A 21,310-nucleotide genomic window follows, 5' to 3' on the forward strand; every position below is an offset into this window, starting at 1 on the left:
AAATCGCGTTTCAATTTTAATCTCAAAAATACAATGACAGTAATAAAAATTAGTACCCCCTGCACCGTTGACATTGTTATAATAATTCGTGCCTTGGTTGTACACACTATTCGTTAGGTACCTATATACATTTTTTTTATATTATTTGAATTTTAGTAATTTATTACATTTTGTTAAATTATTAATTTATTTCATACAGACTAGAGGACGTTCGTATTTTTCTTTTTTTTTATGTATAGTAGGTATTTATTTTATTATTTACTGGTTAATATTATTTACTGGTACCCACTAGGTACCCCTAATTATATGTTATGTTTGTTAATGCGCAATATATTATTCATCTCATCTAAAGTGATGTCTTTTATCATCCGAATATTATATTGACCGCATACTTCTATCAATAATATATTTCAACTATTAATTTATTTTATTTATTAGTCTTAAGTTTTTTTTATGTCTTTTTAAAATAGCTTTTATAAGTTATAACGAACACATTCATAATGTGTTTAGACATAATGCTTCCTAACAATGTACCCTTTTACATGTAAATAATCGCTGTACTTTGTTTTATTTATATTTATATATATATATATATATGCACATTGCACATATATGCATAGATGTATCGTATATTATGTGTGTATGTGTTTTTTAATTTTTTTTTTTTAAATATATTATAATATAATTATTACTATAAACGAATAGCGCAATTTTATTGGTTGTAATCACCGTACATGCACACTTTCACAGTTAACAAGTAGCTACATAATATGTGTAGATGCGTTAGTCCTTGAGAATAATGTACGAAGAACACTGTACAATATGCTCACTTAAGTACCGACTGTTACGCTGCACGAGTACCTAGTTACACAGATATTCACGAATTAGTGTGTTTCGACAGTTTCAAATACAAAGTTCTTTTTTAACTTTTAATTGTTTTTGTTCTGTATCAACAGCTTTTACTATGCACCGATGACCACGTAAACTTTAAGTAAGGTAAGATATTATAACATGCATATTATTATAACAATTTATAATACTATACTTGCAACAATTTTTAAGAATCACAAAGTTATTTTAAAATTTAATTAAATAGATAGGTATATTTTGTATTTTTTTATAATCAATATTAATAAATAAAAACAAATTTAGTATTATATGAAAAAATTTAAACAAATAAAAACTCGAGATGCATACATATTTATTATGATTTTTATTTAGTTAATAAAAGATACAAGTTTTTGACATAGTTTAAAAAAAAAAAAAATAATAATAAATGGAAAATATATGCACGTCATATAATTTAATTTTACAACGTTTTAATTCAGTGTTAAATTTGTGCATTAATAATTTGATGATATTTTACACATAAACATCATTTTAGAAACAAATAACAATTAATTACGTTTGCTCCTTTTATTGATTTACGCCAGGTGAAAACCAATTGTTTCATCTTCCAAACACTTATTTCGCCGGTAAATTTTTTTGCAACTTTTAAAAAAAGTAAATTTTAAAATATGAATAATTTAATAAAATTTTAAAGTAATAATAACTATATTATTATTAATACACTTATATTATACTAGATTTTTGATCGTAACGATATCATTTTTTATAGTAAAACGTACTGACATAAATTACTGCAAACTTAAAAGTGAATAAAGAAATTGTTTCTATAAGTAATGAAATTAATTGACCATTTTGCATTTCACTCATTAAATTAATCAACTTGTGTAAAAATATTTTTAGATTTTTGAATAATTCTCATGTATAGTGTTTAAATAATATTATATAATACGTTCTATTTTTATGTTTTTATTTCTTGAGGAATTGTAAATTCAAGAATTCTCAACTACTTACTAGCTCGCAATCACTGTGTAATGTAATATTTACAATTTACAGTATGGTATAGTGAAACGATTAAAACAACAAACCTGAGCAATGCTAATAAAAGTATTAATTACCGATCATGCTATTATTGTACATACAAATAATTACCGTATTTATAAGTAAGCACACAGATAAAATATTATTTGAATAGCGTTTTCTCCAGCGCGCGTTCAATCATAATATTATTGTGTTATTATATTTGTCCACCGGCTAGAACGTTTAATTTTTTATTATCTGTCGCCGTCGTTTTACGGTTTTTGGTTTATTTCGGTTATATCTACTATACATCACAACATATTTCGCACTATTCTACATCGAATGATCGTTTGTTATGAATCGCAATACGCATAACACTATGATGAATTATGTAATCATTTTTAATGTTCACCGTCTTTCATCAAAGCAATATAATATAATAATATAACATGAGTACCTATATGACTGATATACATATTATGTTGTATAGTTCGAATTACATTATTTTTTTGCTATTGGTCGAAGATATAATGTTAATGCTATAATTATTATTATTATTATTATTATCATCAGTCTTCACATACCTAAGACTTAACTACGCTTTTTTTCGTGGATTTTATCGTTTTGATTATTTTTTACGTATGAAAATAAGGTACACAACTTTAATCTCTATGAATTACCTCTTATATTAGACTCATAGGTGTATTGGGTATTGATGTATTGCATTAATATGAATCATGATGTATCTACTCGTAATTCGTTTGTTTGTTTGCATGTTATTTTTTTTGTTTTTTTGTTTTTTTTTTTTTACTGTTCAAGGTTGTCTAACGTAGTAGGCAATACATGTGTTCACAACAAATTTAATCATTGTTTTTATTACTATATTGCTAGAATATCACATTATTAAAATTATTGGAAATTTTCTTCATACTTTTACTAAGAAATTACAACGTTACAACTACAAATTATAATATTTGTGTAAACCGTTTATTTTAATATTCTATAATAATAATGTAATCAGTATTTCATATAAGTGCAACTGTTTTGCCAGGAATTAAAGCTTTTTCTTTTAGTATTAATTATTTCAGTGTTTGATAATTGATATACTTGTTTATTTTCTTAATAATTGTATGTGGTAGATGAGTACCTATATGCTCGGTAATTATAGGTTTAAATTATTTTACAAGCAATTTGAATTTTTTTTAACTATTGTCTGTTTAATAAGAAGGTTAAACGGATATATGAATTGGCTATTGTACAAATTAGTTTAATTATTAAAGCAAGCACATATATTCATAACATAGTATACGTGTGTCTTAAGAAACAGGGAATACTTTATCACTCACTACCCTGTAAATATTTTTCAACTCTATTTACAGAACATTAAACTAGGTTAATGGATCATAAATCAAATGATTTAAAAATTTTTAACTCATATATTTTGCGCATGCGTAACAAACATTCTTTTTTTTTAAATAGCAACCCCTATTTTAAATATCGTTTTAGATTGATCGATATTTTTCAAGTAACTTTGTTACATAAATTTGTGTTTTTAACTCAAAATTGGCTAAATTAGAGCTATAAGTATAATTTAAAAAAAACAATCTTATTAAATTTCCATTTTTTTTTTTTTTTTTTTTTTTTTTTAATGTACCGTATTATTTCCTTCTAAACACAGTAGTAATTAAATAAAAATTTTGAACAATTTATTTAATAGTTTGCCTGTAATCTCTGTGAATTAAATTGTAAATACAAATTTATAGTATTGTTAAAAAAATAAAATAGAAATATAGAATTTTTTTTTCCTGAAAATACACGTTTAAATTATGTTATTTCATTAATAACACATATACACATTATATGTCAATTTTAAAATTTTCCAAGAACTAATTAATTCGGTCACGTTTAATTTAAATGTTTTACAAATGAAAAATACAATTTAAACAAAAATTAATGTTTTCGTGATGTTATCATAATATTAAAATATTTTTCCATTTTCATTTTTCAGTAGCTATAAAATCTTATAACTATATATATTACCAATTTATATTTAAATAATGTCTATAGCATATTAAATTTACTATGAATAATTTAAACCATATGCATATTTTTTCATACTTTTTTTCTCTGTCTATAAAACTATGTAATGTAAATAAATATATTAAATCACATCATGCATATTATGATATTAAATCAACATTTTTAGTTTGTAGTAAAATCGGATTGTACCACTACATGTTAAATGTAACGTATATGTTATATGAAATATTAAATTATTAAGTTTCCTATAACTTGGGTGTGGTAAAGTGACAATACACAATATTATATTATGTTTTATACATATTTTTTCTTTACATTTGACTGTGCTAATATCTTACGTTATATACAAAAGCTGTTTAATACTTATTTTTACATTAAATTATTATATAATTTCCTCGTTTTGAGCAATTTAGCGATTGAATTATAGTTTTATCACAAATTAGTTTATGTTAATAATTACTTTTTATTTAACATTAATATTGCGTTGTGAAAAATCAAATACGGGTACAAATATATCTGCGACGCTTGGTTAAACACTTAAATAATCTTTCCCGTTCAAATAGTTTGTTTTAGATATCTCATCAGTTAAGTAATAAAATAAAACTAAAACTACTCGTGTGATTATTTTATTCAATACCTATTCGTACATATTATCACAATCTTATATGTCCTTGTAATAAATATTAGATAGAAACATCATATTTAAAGATAGAAGCATAAAATATCATAGTAAAAATTAAATCAAAATAAAAACACAGTTATTAACTTTATTACCTAGCTGTATGGTGGTTAGAAAAATAAGTGATTCATCTTACCAGTCCTTAAAGTAATTGGATTTTTTATTATTATTATTGATGAAAACAATTTCCACTTCATTTTAAACTAGCTTTGTACAATTTTGATTAGGTACTTATAAAAATATTTTTTCTAATAATATTAAAATGTTCCATTTTGGAGAGGGGTCCATTTCAAGTGTCACTTTTAAGGTGCTAGGTATTTTCTATTTTTAGGTGAAGTATTGCCACAGAATGCTTCTTTCTACCACGTCATCCAATCATTGTAATTCACACACACACAGATTTACATAGATATAAATGTTGTGTTTAATTATTTAAAAAAAAAAAAATAAAAATAATGAGTATTTTACATTTATTGTCGATTTATCCCGTTAATATATAATATTTTGACAGTATGCGTTTGATAGTAAGAGTTAATTCACATTTTTCAGTATTAGTGAACATTATTTTGACGTTAGAAAACAATTAATTGTTCTGGTGCGTCTAACTTTTAGTATACTCAGTATGTATCGATTTAAATAAAAAATCTTGTCACTATTGTATTGAGTATTGATTTTTTTATTTCTTTTTTCATTATGCATATATTTAATGGAAGAATGCAAAATGAATTAAAAGTTAACTTATGATAAAATTATATTTATATGTGAAAGTACAGAAAATAAAAAACATGATAGAATACCGGTTTTAAGTTTAAATTTCAGTTTATAATTAATCTAATATCTGTATTATAATATTATTGCGTCGATTCCGGTAGTATAGTTAGTGCAACGACTTACATAGGTACAGAGATAACACGATGAAATAAACAGATTAAATAACATAGTCGTATGGAAACTGATCAATACATACGACCAAAAAAAAAGAAAAGAAATTTCGTAACTAGTATTTATGAACATACTTTCTGATAGCGATAGGGCCCTCTCGTATAAGGTTTAAATAATCTCCTTTCAATTCACTACATCAACAGAGATTTTCAACACTCATTACGCTCGGCCTATCTTTATTTGAAAATCACAAATACCTACATTTTAAGCATTTACATGTATTTTTAATCCTTTATTGAATGAGGCCCGCAAAATGTTCAAAAATTAATTATAAATGGCCCGTGGCTGTCCATAAAGTTTAGGTTACAGTGGTTACATAGATGACATAGTATTTAGTATCTACTACAGTATTATACTATGATGATTATGATAATATTGGTATCAACTATTAAATTAACACAGCATTAAATTAAAAATGTATATATATTTATTTAAAAATTCATCGAAATAGTTCATTATTATTTCAAATTAAAATAAAACATTTTATTATTTTAAAATAAGAAATATATGTATATTGAAAACTTTACATTTATTCATGCGTAATAAATTACAAACTAATTGAAAAAGGTAGATAATCACGAAACATCCATACATTTGAATATACCTACATGTGTCAGATGAGTCAAATATAATCGGTAAAATAACAAATTTTAAAATTGCGTTTACAAAAATCGATAGAACACGTGTATATACACAGTACTCAGTAGTTAATAGATAACGTTAGTGTTACATAGTCATCCAAAATTTTACGTTCAGCGGAGATTATATTATTATATGAAAGCCCCACTAATTTTTTAATGCAGAATTTGAATACCTATTTGTTTACAGTGTTTACTAATATCGTGAAAGTGATTACTGTCATAATGTGAATACTAATATATTATACTCATTGTTTAGGATATCTTACACATTTCATTATGCTATTATAATATCTAATTAATATATAAATATATAACCGTATACAAATAGTTATTCTATTAGTCTGATATTTTTTTTTTTTTTTTTAGTAATCATTAAGTCTTATCATGGAAATGGCAACCAACACCAATAATAAAACAATAGTAAACGAAAGCAATCAAGATTGTACCACCATCTCTTTCGAAACTCACGTATGTATTAAAACAATTTATTTGTTATTTTGCATTAGATTCTAGGAAAAATAAAAAACTGTACATTGATTGTATAAGTACAATTTATGCTTGTATGTACATTATACACTAGCATACTTCGCATATGGTGTTGATTTTGTTATTCATCATGATTAGAACAATATAAAAATAATCTCTAATAATGTACATAGTCATACTTAATGTATCTTAGTAAATTCCTCAGTCAACGTCCAAATTATTATGTTTGGCATAAGACCAAATAAATATATCTTATTAATTTACCATACAGTAAACAACTTTTGTACTACCTCAATTGATGAATGTTTTACTTAGAAATGAGGAGATTAATATTCACGAAATATTATATACAAAAAATATGTTAATTCAGTTGTTTTTTTAAAGTGTATTTCATTTTTATAATTTAAATGAATGACACAATAATGTGTATTAGTAAACAAGTTAGATAGATATTAATATTAACATGATATGGTATGTTTAAATAATTATTAAATTCATTAAATGTGTATAATTACAAAACGCGCATTGAGTATAATATTATTAAAATTAAATTGATTTTGCTGTTTCCGAATGAACTAATCGATATTGATTAGCGATAAAAACGCGTTTATTATTACAAACCACAATATTATGCAGTTGGAAAAAATTTAATATATTTTTGTTGTTATACCTTTTTAAATGATATGATTTAATATTACGTTTCATTTCTGCCCACATAATACAATCAATTATTTTAAATTTTTTTCGATATTTATCATACCGATAAATAGAAAAATTGTTTTCACAAGTTATTATTTTTTTAATTTATTCAATTCATACATATTTACATATTATAGGATACTCATCCCAAAGCGTGCAAAGAAGGATTCAACATCAATACAAATTGGCATTTTCCGCGATTACTGATCAGTAACAACAAGCAATTAGCGCTAAAATGCCTGTGCCATGGAGTAGTCTTCGCTTATATGTTAGCTGCCATCAACCATTGGTATATGAGCGGTGTGTACTCAAACTTATCACATATAACCACAATATATATGATGTCCCAAAAAGAACGAATTTTTTTAAATCAGTTGCAATTATTTTTGTTTTTATGTTTTTAACATCGTTCTCATCATATTTTTAATCCACTATTATTACGGTTTATTGTTGTGTTATCAGTTTTCGTCAAGTGTCACCACAGATTGAATGTCAATTGAAACACGTGTGTTAGTTGTTAAAACTTTTTACCAATCTCACAAAAGTGGTACGGACACTGCGTGATGATTTCGTACCTTACCCAAATCGGACTATCTGTCATCGATTCGTTGGCCGATAAAAATATTCACAGAAACTGATTCAATTATTAATCCCAAAAGCCTCGGGCGTCCTCGTGAACAACGTTATGTTTAAACCATGGTAGGTGAGCAAGATAACGTCCTTCCCTAGCTCAGGCTAGGGAAAGATATAATTTTTCATAGGTTAACTGGATGTTATACTAAAACTATACATATTCTTTTTTTGTATTTGTTTTTGAAAAATAAAGTATTCTATTAGCTAATAAAAAAAAAAAAAAAAAACGTTCTTTTTGAAACCATCTCTATATGCACACCTATGATATACTATAATACAGTTTTTATCATTATCGTAATCCACGTGTTACAGGCGTAAAAGATATGGGTTGGAGAAACGGATTTGGGCTACTAATTATTATCACCGCGTGTTATTACGGTATGCAACCAGTCAAATGTTTATTCACATTAATACCATTTGTGAAGGTGTTGCCGCACGCGTACTTCAAGTAATATTATAATTTATTATTATACAAATATGTTTATGGTTTATTAGTAATATTATTATGTTAGTCATTGTCACTAACTATTCTAAAGCGTTTTCCCGTACTTTATCGAATTTCTATTAAAGGTTTATAAACAATATAGGTAAACCTAGAAATTTTTTTATGATTAACGGGTTATGTTTTTGAAATAGTTATATGAAACAATTAACTAGTTTTCGCGCTCTTTAAATATTTAATAAAAAATGTTTATTGCTATCAAAATGAAAAATTATTTTTTCGTAATGCGTAAGTGTACAGTGACCTGGCACTGGCACATCGTAAAATAACCTAATTTAAAATCAAGGTCATTGTACAAAAGTATCAAGTGCTGTTTTTGACTTTAGACACACTGAACCTATGTACAATGTACATAGTTTACAATTACTCGATTTATTATCCACGTCAAATTGGCCATGGTCGAATTTGTTGCTGTGCGGTAAACTCGGTTGTTTGAAAATAATAACTATAATGCGTATCTACATGAAAATTATGCAAAGAGACAAAATATTTTTCAATATCGTAGTGTTAACTCTACACAGACGTAATTTTGAACACCTGATTTAAGTTATCATACGTATACATAATAATGTAAATAGTATCCTTAGCATAGTGGCTAAAAAATAAAACAATATCCTCGAGATTTTTTTTATTGGATAATATATTAACATATTATTATTTTAGAGTCTAAGTGAATATATTGTGTTTATAATAATAATTTAATTATTTTTATTTATTTCTGCTTATATTGTTTTTAAACAGAATGATTGTACTAAAATTTTTAAATTTATACTATTATCTATTAATTGAAAATCTATTCTTGTTAATATTTTTAAAAGATAGTTTGTTAGAGTTCATTATCATTCTTTTCTCTAAATGTATTGCACAAAGATGAAACAGTTACTTAGTACTTACATTATAGTTGATTTTATGATACATACTATTACGATTAGAAATTGAAAAGTAAATAATTACAAATTACAGTAAATAATACTAATTAATTATTCATAATTAAAGTGAATCGCACTAGTTAACCATTCAATTACACATAAATGCATAATTAAATAAATTATTAACTATAATTTACCATTTACAATAAGTTTTACATTATTATGAGTGTGTATTTATATATTATACATCTTGCACAATACTTATAAGGTTAAGGTACCCATAAAGACTTGTTAAAAAATAAAATTAAAATATCAAATTGATATAAATATTTATTATTGCTGATGACACTTCATAAATACTTCTATTATTTTATACATTTTCTAACAACCTTTCATTTTGTTCATCATGTATAGATAGTCTCGAACAGATATACGATACAGTATATCAATATCTCTACAGTCCTGTTTATTATAGCTGACACTTCAGCAATTGTATATGTTATCCTAAATCAATGTGAACTAAGAAAAAAGGAACCTTTTCATCTAATTATATTTATATTATTTTTAAGTTTTAACTGATAATAAAAAAAAATCTTGAAAATGTAATACAAGATCACATTGAAGTTGCTCTTATATCTATATGAAAATATTAAAAATAAATAGGCATATTTTTATCTTATCCATTTAAAGTTAAAATTTTACAAAATTCGTCAAAATCACAATATACTATATAAATCTTGTAGTAAAAAATATATAAAATCTTCAAATTTTAAAATTTAAGTTTCAAAATGTAATACGATATTCTTCATAAGTAGTTCACGCTAGAATATAAAAACTTAATATTATGTAAATATAATTATTTTTATAGACATTTAAAGTTTAAATTTGGACAAAATTATATGTTTATACGATGAATATACAGTATTTTGTTATAAATTATAATAGCATTTTTAATTTTTTTTTTTTTTTTTTTATTAAAATTTTTACTATAATTATTTTCTCATATAGGATTGGAGTGCTATGTTCTTTCTCAGGGTTATTCATTATATTTATTTTATTCGACACAAAAAACGACCGGCATAGGCTATTGCCATTGATTGGACTTTGCGTATTCATTCTTGTTGGATTCATATTTTCCAAACACCGTAGCCACGTAAATTGGACTACGGTTGTGTCCGGTCTAGCCACACAGATAACTATAGGTATGTTAACTATCAGATGGCAGGTCGGCCGATCTATAGTCCAGGCAATCGGAGAATTGGCCGAAAAGTTTTTCTCCTTTGCGTATGTCGGAGCTAAGGTGACTTATGGAAATGAATTAATTGACAATTATGGTGTGTTCGCATTTAAGGTTAGTATTGTTAATCTAAAAATATTTTATTGAAATTAATTAATTTTTGACCGTGTTAATGTTTAATGTTTATATTATAATATTATAATTTATCAATCATATTAAAAACCTCGAAAAATAATAATTATACATTAATCCATTTAATATTCTTGTTTATTTATGATCGACAGCCATTTAAGTCATAACTTTATCGCATCTTGTTATTTTCCTATTTTATATGTTATTTCTATGATATATTTTACAATATTTTTAGTCGATTTTGATTTTGCATAATATTTTAACTACAGCAACATGAATATAAAATTATTAAAATATTTTAATATTAATCATTTGAAACATTTTTTAGTCTTGTCAAAAACAGGAGCTATAAAATGTGGCCTCATTTTATTGATATTTATAATCAGTTATTATTGGTTATTAAACAGTTTATAACAGTTATACGTTTTTCATAGTATTTCAAAATCACAGATCTTCAATTTTAATCTTAAAAATCATATTATATATTCGAAGTTCGAACCATTGAATTAATCATAAAAAATCATTGGTGTTTAAAAAAATATAGTTTTAATAATTCATTTATTTCGTTTTTAAAATGCTTCAATTTTCGTCTTATAATGTATTTTTTGTCCTTCAGGCCTAGGAAATTATTTTACTTAGAATTTAATTTATAGTTGTAACATACATGAAGTTACAAATTTGATAGATCATTCTTAATTCTTTGAAAAAAATATCTAATAATATGATAAACTTTTTGACCTTTTTAACAAACTGTGAATCAAATTTTGTTGATAAGTAAATACCACTGTGAACTTTCATTTGTGGAAGAGGATAATATAGATAAAAAAGATAAAGGAGATTAAGAGATTATATCTAACGTGTAAAATTTGATCATGCGATTGACCTTCTTAAGAATAACAAAACGTATAATATTGATAAGATCCTAATAGAGTTATTAAGATATACCTAAAAATTGATATTAAGAATGAATTTTATTAAATATGTAGGTAATGAAATATTTATAAAGTGAAAAACTGTTAATGCTTTCGAGAAGGTATTGTGGTACTGATTACAAAAAAGAAAAGAACTCAGAAGTGTGATGAATACAGAACACTAAATCTTGTTACACATACATCCAAAATAATTTAAAACGGTAGAGAAAAATCACGGCAAAAATTAACTTTGATTTATAGGGAATATAGGAACCGGAGAGGCAATTGTAACGCTATGACGTTCTTTGTTCAAACTAAACCTCAACTCGTCTTACTACCGATATTTAACGAAATCTCATAAAAACCAAGTAATATTAAAACTACCAAACTTATCTTAAAAAACTTAATCTATTTTATTACACTCAACAAAGATTTAACTTATAAAATGGGCCATAGAGTTTCACGTGCAAAGTTAATAAATCTGATTTTATTGTACTATATACCAATTAAATCTTATCTAGTAGACGTCATTTATGAATATCATTCAGATTTTACCCGTTCTTCACAACATTTTCGTGTTTTACTACGCATTTACGCCACCTCTACTTCTCTACTCATACCGTAAATATCATAAATTGCCTAAGCGACCTTGGGCATAAATTATTAGTATTACAAATATACCCCATCATAAGAACAAATTTTCACATCAATAATTGAGAAATATTCAAAATTACTAAAATATTTAACACAATTATAAAATTCGAAAACCCTTAGAGAAAACTTGGTCCTCCTCAATGCTACTATTGTCAGAAATTTAGGTTTAGACATACATAAAACTATTGTTGCCATTATCCACATTGCATAAAATAGGAATCAGAACACGGCACTGACAAATGCTCTAAAAAATGGTATGAACCCGAAAAGTATGTAAACCACAGTAGAAATTATTCAGCCAATTATAGAGAATGCAAAACCTCCAAAGACAAATAAAGTCACATTAAGTCAATAGACCGAAAAACAATTTAAAAAATCGTTCCATTCCCACATCTGCCTTGCCGCCTGCACCTTAAAAAAGCAAGAACTATGTTCTTAGTTCAAATCCAAAATATAAACTGTCATACTCCGAAATTACAGGTAATCACCAAAATTCTCGACGAATAAAACCCCTTTCTAATTGCCCTAACTTCCTTATTAAATAAAATCCCACTCTCCAACTTCTCGTCATTTCCACTACATAAAACAATTATTTTTTCCGTACACCTGTGACATATTTATTTTATAATTGTAACCTAAGTTTGTCGTAACATTAATATATTGATATATTTTAATTATTATATATAAAAAAAAAAAAAACTATGAACTGTGAAATTTTAAATTTATTACAGGTGCTTTCAGTGTTATTCTTTATGTGTTTTGTTATTGAAATATTATTTTACTATGGAATCATACAAACAATAGTTATAAAATTGGGGTGGTGCTTGCAAAAGTTACTAGGAACGACAGCAGCCGAATCAGTCAATACCTGTGCTAGCGTGTTTTTAGGGATGGTAAGTGAATTAATTCAATATGAGAAACTTTAAATTATAACGATAGATATAAATTATTTTTATATGAAAGTTAACGTTTTAAAATTTAAAGTATTATTTACAAATTCAAAGAAAGTAACTGAAATCAATAAATTGTTTTTGTAAAATTTTTGTTAATAAAATTAAAATTAATCATAAATCGTATATAATATAGTAGCATAGTGTAGTATAATATAATTAAGTAGTTATCTATTTAAAAATTTGATAAAAATATTCACATAATATAATCAAATTATAAAATACTAAATGAAATATATATTGTTTAAAAAAAAATATGATTAGTATAAAATATATTTTCGAATCATTGCATTTAGTAAACAAATAGTTTCAATAAAATCCCTTTTTTATTTAACTAAATTTGGTTATAAATAACCTTTGATAAATATATTATTATATTTAAATGGATGGTATGATAGAAATAATTTTTAAAAAAAATGGTGGGGAGGGGTCTTAAAATAATCAATTGTACCACTTTTTATATACTATATAGGTCTAAAATTTATTTATTTTATGTAGATTTGATTAAACCGCTTCGTAGAAAAAATATTTATTTTTTATTTAATTTAAAGTGAATGAAAATAAAATACATCTATCAAATTAAATTTAAATTTGTCTTGATAATTCCAATTTATTATACACTGTTTGGATATAAATAGTAATGAATAAATGAACATTGTTGTATCGTATTGAATTTGTAAATAATATGTTAAATGTTAAAAGAATTATAATTATAAATTAAAACAATATTAATGAATTAATAACTACTAAATGAAATCAATTATAGTATGTTGTTTAAAATTAGAATTTAGAACTATTATTTTATTTACTTAAGAAAAAACTTATTGACATAAGTACATCACACATTTTTACAACAATATAAATTATAATATACCTATATAATTACACGTAGGTATTAGTATGACGTCCTTAATGATCACTTCATAAATTCTAAGATTATTTTATTTTATAAGAAAATAGATCACGTGCATTAAATTTCTTTTAATGTTTGTTTATTTAACTATTAAATTGTTATATCCATAAAAATAGTTTTATAAATAATGTAAATATCACATTTCAGTTCTCATTTGTCAATTATTATACAGTGTTTTTAAAATGTAGATGGAAAAAATCCGTAAATTTTCTATCATAGAAAAACTACAATATTTGAGTAATATGAATTAAATTATATTTAGGAAAATTATGAATTTATATGGACGCTAAAAAATATTGAGGACAATTTCTTTCTATAAATAACTTATAATATTTTTTCATTAAATTAATTTTCAAGGCAATCTATAAACTTATAAATAATACTAGAATAAAAAAATTATTTTGTGTCAAATAAATCAATAACACATTGTAATAAGCATGAACAATAAAACTTTAATATTTTAAACACAAAAACAAAATCAGCGTTATTTTTTACAAATGCTATGTTAATATTGTAACGAAATATTTTAACTACCTTTTAGTGTAATAATTTTAATAAAACAAACTATTTTTTTCTTCTATTATAGTCAGAGGCGCCTATTATCATTAAACCATATTTACCTGATTTAACAGAATCAGAAATCCATGCTGTTATGATGGGAGGATTTTCAACAGTAGCTGGTACGATTAATTTTATCATAAATATTAATGAATAACAAATTTTATCAATCTACAAAAAAAAAAAGTAAAAAAAAAAAACATAAATAGTATTATTGTTTTATGATTTTTACTTTTATTAGATATTCAAGTTTCAACTTTTTATCAAATAGTGTGTTTGCTAATATAACATTTATTAAATATGTTTTAATTAGGAACTGTATTTGCGGCATACACATCATTCGGTATTGATTCAGCCTATCTGATTACTGCATCAGTCATGTCAGCTCCAACTGCGCTGAGTTTCTCTAAACTAATTTTTCCAGAAACTGAAAAATCATTAAACAGTGTGGATCAAATATGTACTAAAAAGTAAGTGCACATTTTACGTGTAGTGATGAGGGTGGATGGAATATTTAATTGGAGAGTAGCATTACTAAAATCTAACCAGAAGTCAGGAAACGAATTTTCTGAAAGCATTTTAATATTTAATATTAAATAATAAAATATAATCGATGGTTGCTGATATATATTATGTAGATGCACGATCTTTTTGTAGACCACAGTTCAATCCCAGTCGAATAAAAATAAAAATTTAATTTTAAGTTTTCTCCACTAAAATTCTATGAGTTTACGTGATATTGTAAGATACAATCATTATTTATTATAGTAAATTTTACCAATACATAATATTATAAACTTAGATAATTTGCGATATAATAATGGAAATTGCATTTAACGCCGAAAAAACCATTTTTGTAGAGTATAATATTATGAATATTATATAGGTATTCGCTTCAGCATAGAATCTAAAACAAGTATTTCTTATTAAAAATCTACAATAGTAATCAAAATAACTCATATTACGATGGATTCATTACAGATTTTCTTTTTTTCGTTTTCTCCGCTGAAACACTTGAACTTATTATTCTAATATTCGTATTATAGACTAATATACTATGCTAATATTCTTTTTCAAACATTTTTCAGTGCGTACCTATTCAAAACAGTAAAAACTTCTATAATTATTAACGCTGTTGTTACTTTTCTTCCACATATATCTCTGCTTAAAATATTTGTTTTGTTTTTTTCAATAGACCTTATTCGATATTTCAATTTACTGTGTATATATTATTTTCTGAAATAATATACTTTTATATTATTTTAAAATTACAGTATATATATTCAATATGGTTATGGTCTACAAAGCTTTTATCTTTGTATATAATTATAAATACAAAATATCATATATGTTCTTATAAATCATATATATTCGTAACTATTATAAATATTCAAGCAATGCTATGAAAATCAACCAATTAATAATAAATCCACGCATATTATATCAATAGCATTATTGGCATGTTAATGTGGTACAATATTTTACAGAACTAACGACGAGGGTAACGTAATGGACGCGGCTTGTAAAGGAGCCCAGTTTGGATTGAAAATAATTGGAGCGATTGTCGCCAATATAGTGGCATTCGTGTCGTTTGTGGCGTTCCTCAATGCAATTATTTCATGGTTGGGAGATTTGGTCGGAATCGAAGGTCTATCATTCGAGGTTCAAAAAAAAAAAAAATTATCATATAATTGTATACATTTTTGATTTGTATTCATCTCCCGATTGATTGTCTAGTATGTATTGGGCAAGATATTGATACCCGTCACGTGGCTGTTAGGCGTCGATCCTAGCGAATGTGAAACTGTCGGCAAATTGATCGGCCTGAAAATGACAATTAATGAATTTGTGGCGTATAAACAAATGGGCGATCTAATTAAAGAAGGCAAACTTAGCGTAAGTGTAGTATTGTCGTACATAGTATTTAAGTATTTTACAGACATCATATTCATACTCCAGTATTCCAACCACATTGTGACTTGTGAGTAGTGGAGGTCATTTGCATCTAATTTTTCTAAAACGCATTTTTAGGTCAGTCAAAAATAAAACGAAAGAGACAATATGACCTATTTTAAAACTGATAGTAAGGTATACATTATACAGTACCCTAGGTGCATTGTTGCTGTGATTAGACTGTTGATCAACACCGTGGGAAAATTGATAGCAGTTATAAAATACAATTAAAACCTGATTTGTATAAATTATAGCCACTTGTCATAAACTAATAGTTCTAATAGTTCTAATAATTTATATCTAACAAAATGTCATAATCAATTTTTCATTCAGTCTAAAAATAGCATTCTGAGTCGTTTACATTTCAAATCTCTTCATCTATTTATATCTACTACGGCCTACGGGTATTATATCTATAACTATTTCGAGTAAATTTTTGCCTAGTAATGATTTTATAATGGTCATAACTCATAAAAATTTTGGCAACTAAATTTCGACTCCGGGTGTAGGAGACTGGTAAATTTGATTGGTTTTAAGCTTTTAGCCATGTAACATAATATAACACATATTTTAAACTACATTTGTTGCGAAATCTATGTGAAGAAATTAAATTTTGAATTTCAAAACTTCATGTTCGTCATTAGATGAGATGTCAAAAAATAATGAGCATTAAAAAAATTAATAATATACATTTTTTTTCTCTTACGGCCCACAGTTACTTGTTGATTTTTTGTTAAAAACCTAATAATTCCATTTTTTTTAGAGCGTAGGGGTTTGTAAATTTATTTGAACAAACTAAAATGTTTACTGGAATGGTCGCTCTACCTTTCAGTGTATTGTATAATTTAATTTTCGAAAAATTTACAACAAAAGGCCTTAAAACCCCGTTTTTTTATGAAAACCACATTTTTTGCAAAATCTATGAGAAGGAATAAATTTTGAAATTCGAAACTTCATATTCGCCATTAGATAAGGGGCGTATTTTCAGGTTTTTTTTAGTGTGCGAGGTTTCAAGCAGGTTATTTTTATAATTCACCAAGACATTTAAGAATAGATATACGAATACGTTTATATAATCCTGCTTTCAATTATTTCCATATATCGCAGGTACCGAATAATTGCATCAATATAAATATAAAAAGTTAATTTAAAAACTAAAATATAATAAATAATTAACAATTATAATTGACAATATACTATTATTGATAAATGTTAAAATTAAAATTCTATTTAAGGAATTTTAATATTGAACACAATCTCAGCAGGGCGCAGGCCAATTAGCACTATTTTTAAAGTAAAGGGTGCAATCGTATACCCTGATCCGCCTTAAAAAGACGCCCCTGCCATACTTGCTTTTCTTTAATTTTTAATTCAATTTTTCAATTGACCAATGTAACTCCGTTTGATGATATTATATTACTGTCGTTAATAGTAATATATTAGATGTATACACAAAATATAATAGTATTGTAATGTGTTTCAAGAGTCCTGTACTAGACACTAGTGCCGCTCTATGACTTATGAGTATATATATGTGTAAATGCAATTTAATATTTAAAATTTCTATCATATTATTTTATCAAGTTTGGGGCTGTATTATTTATTGATTAAATAAACAATTTTGACCCATAGAATTTATTTCTTCGTATAGTCGAAGATTAATAGTTACCTAGTTACTGCAACAAAGAGTTAATATTAAAAAAAAATGTTTACATGCATATATAGCCTGATATTTACATTTTTGATTAAGTCACCCTTACTACTCACTCACTCACTCACTTGCCTATTTGACTCGATCTTCAAAATTACTAACGGTAAAATCAACAATCAAATACTTTTTATTACGTTTTAACAAGAAAATACAATCTTTCGATTTTACAATACAATTTTTTGGAATAGTGATTTTTTTTTTACAATAGCTACCTGATTGGATTTGTACTGAATTGTTAAATTACGAACATAAGTAGCTTTGACGATTTTAGTCAACAGATTTGGTCATGATAATGATAGTACTACCTTTTTTAACGTCGAATAAAAACATGTAATGTTGCCAATCATATTTGTCGCTAGATAGCGCTGATATATTCGATGTTTATTTATTTGATTTTTAACCATCTGATGTAGTCACAAAAACATCGTAAATCCTCTTTTTCCTATATACCTGTACTTTGATTTTTATAATGAGTATGACTGACATACTCCGTATATTTTATTTTTTTTTTTTTAGTAGCTCCCTCTTTTTGACTACGCCACTGCCAATGCATCTTAATTGTATGAAAAAAAAATCATAAATTTAAACGTCCAAATTGCATGTTATCTCTTAGGTATGTCTGAATTGCATGCTATCTATAATTTTACTTATTAAAACTAAAGATTTTTTTTTATTTTATAATTTTTCAAATAACAAATTATAAATTAATCGACATTTTTGAAAACATTTATTTTTATTTATTTAAAATGTGAAATTTGTCATAAATTCATATACTCTTCAATTACTGTTTTATATTACTAAATTAAAAATAAACTAAGAAGAAATTTCCATTCCCACTTTATAAGACATAAGACTAGATGTATACAACAGAGTCTTACATACAAATATGAAATGTTGATTAAATAAAATATTATATTATATTATATTATACATACCTACCAAAATTATAATATGAAAATGTATTTTTTAAAACAATTAGGTAATGTAAAGTGAAAAGAAAAATGTTGGTTTTAGAAAAATTAAAAAGTTCAAAATAATATTAAAGTTGTTCACTTAAATGCATGATGAATAAAATTGTACACGGAATATAAAATCTCTATAAAATGTGGCATGCAATTCGAGCAGACTCTTGTAAGAGGTGGTGTGCATTTCAAATATGGACGTCTCTGCATTTATCGATTTGTTTTCACGCTTATTTGATTTTCAGCCCAAATCGAAAATTGTTGCCACTTTTGCTTTATGTAGTTTCGCCAATCCAGGATCGATTGGGTCAATGATTGCCACATTGACAACATTGTGCCCATCACAGCGATCGTCGATAACTAAAAATGTATTTAGAGCATTCCTCGGCGGTACGGTAACCTGTTTTTTAACGGCTGCTATTGCTAGTAAGTAAAATAATTTTATACTTGATATATACTACCTATATACGTCCAGTAGTACTCCATAAGGGCAAAACGAATAAAATATAATTATTTCCGTTAAACCCTTCGCTCTTCAACACTTCACCACGCTGTTTAAAATAATTTACCCCAACATCACCCATCGTATACATAAGACATTTATGTAAAAAAATCGTAACAAGACTTTCAAATAAAAGTATATTGGTAGTGACGTGAGACTATTTTTTCCGTTACGACATAGTGTTTGGGTCGACAATTCATAATAATTAACTAATCAAAATGCCAATTTTGTATTTTGCAGGTTTATTAATGCCTGATGAAGGATTACAAAACTAAAAACAATAATTTATGATTGTAATTTTTGTATGTACATTTTTTTTTAAATTTATACGGTATATTATTGTGGTTTATTATTTCTACATAATAATAAGCAATAAGCATAGGTATCTGTATTTCCTTATTGGTAGGTAATATATTTTATTACAGTTATGAAAATCGTATCAACGAAATTCTCATTCTGTTTTGATATGCATGACTATTTTATATTGTTAAATTTATTAGATTATAATTAATTGATAATATTTTGTAAATATATAGACACAATGTGAATAACAAATACAAATTTATATTTTTTAATTAAAAATCAAAATCTATAGTAAAAGATAAAAAAATATTATAACATGAAAACAATGTGCTATATTATACATTATATTTTAAAAAAATGTTCAATTATCTAATATGTAAAAAGCTAAGGTAACTAGTGTAAATATGTAAAAAAAAATAATATATACATTATTGTATCACAGTTACAGAGTGGATATCCTATATGAATACCAATTAAAGGGCTCGTTTCGCCCAAGATCAACTTCCTTTTTTCCATCAAAATTAATTGCATTCTTTCACCTGCACTCCGCAGACCACAGTTTCATTATTTTAGAAAGCACTATCTCAAAATGATTTATGTTTGAAATCATGTTTTAACTAATAACATAATGATACTAATTTTATTGGAGTAATAGTGTGTATATACTTTAAACGCATGAATTGTGACAATACATATCTGTTACCAGAATTTTTATCAACAAATTGATATAATTTAAGTAGTGTTATCGATGTAACTAACAAGTAATGTAATCAAGTTGTAGGTATTTATAATTTTAGACTTTTAGTATGTTGTTCACTTTCGTACCAAATAGTTCGCTTGCGTTTTTTCTTTGGATTTTTTTTTTAAGTGATTAAGATTATAGTGACTACGTTTTAAAAAGTAAATGGGACGGATGTTTTGATTTTTTATGATAATATTAAGTACAATTTTTGATCAACTAATAAAAAAGACAACTCTACCCGTTGGAGATTTGTATCAAGAACGTGTGATGAAAAATTATTCACAGATAAAAATAATTCAATTACTTCAGCAGTCGGAGAATATAATCAAAATTAATATGATAAATCTATTATTAATTACCAAATAGTAAATACAGTATATAAACGAAAATCTTTAGAAGATTCAAGATACAAGACAAAAAAAAAG

General features: G+C 25.3%; 1 protein-coding gene across 2 annotated transcripts; it reads left to right on the top strand.

Annotated features, from left to right (window-relative positions):
• The first annotated feature begins 794 nt into the window (after positions 1–794).
• On the top strand, positions 795–20,330 carry LOC112592427 (sodium/nucleoside cotransporter 2). 2 transcript variants are annotated; one of them, XM_025336483.1, is made up of 12 exons: positions 795–991; positions 6,535–6,636; positions 7,491–7,653; positions 8,299–8,434; positions 10,366–10,708; positions 13,023–13,184; positions 14,741–14,834; positions 15,026–15,182; positions 16,200–16,374; positions 16,450–16,608; positions 19,584–19,764; positions 20,081–20,330. In XM_025336483.1, exons 2-12 carry the CDS (start codon positions 6,553–6,555, stop codon positions 20,113–20,115), a joined length of 1,689 nt encoding a protein of 562 aa, XP_025192268.1. In that variant the 5' UTR covers positions 795–991; positions 6,535–6,552; the 3' UTR covers positions 20,116–20,330. The 2 variants fall into 2 exon arrangements, with proteins under 2 accessions (XP_025192268.1, XP_025192258.1); XM_025336473.1 differs by having other exon boundaries at positions 796–996.
• The last annotated feature ends 980 nt before the right edge of the window (positions 20,331–21,310 follow it).

Source organism: Melanaphis sacchari, unplaced genomic scaffold (genome assembly GCF_002803265.2).
Source record: "Melanaphis sacchari strain LSU unplaced genomic scaffold, SCAv2.0 Contig0_pilon_pilon, whole genome shotgun sequence".
Taxonomy (NCBI): Eukaryota; Metazoa; Arthropoda; class Insecta; order Hemiptera; family Aphididae; genus Melanaphis; species Melanaphis sacchari.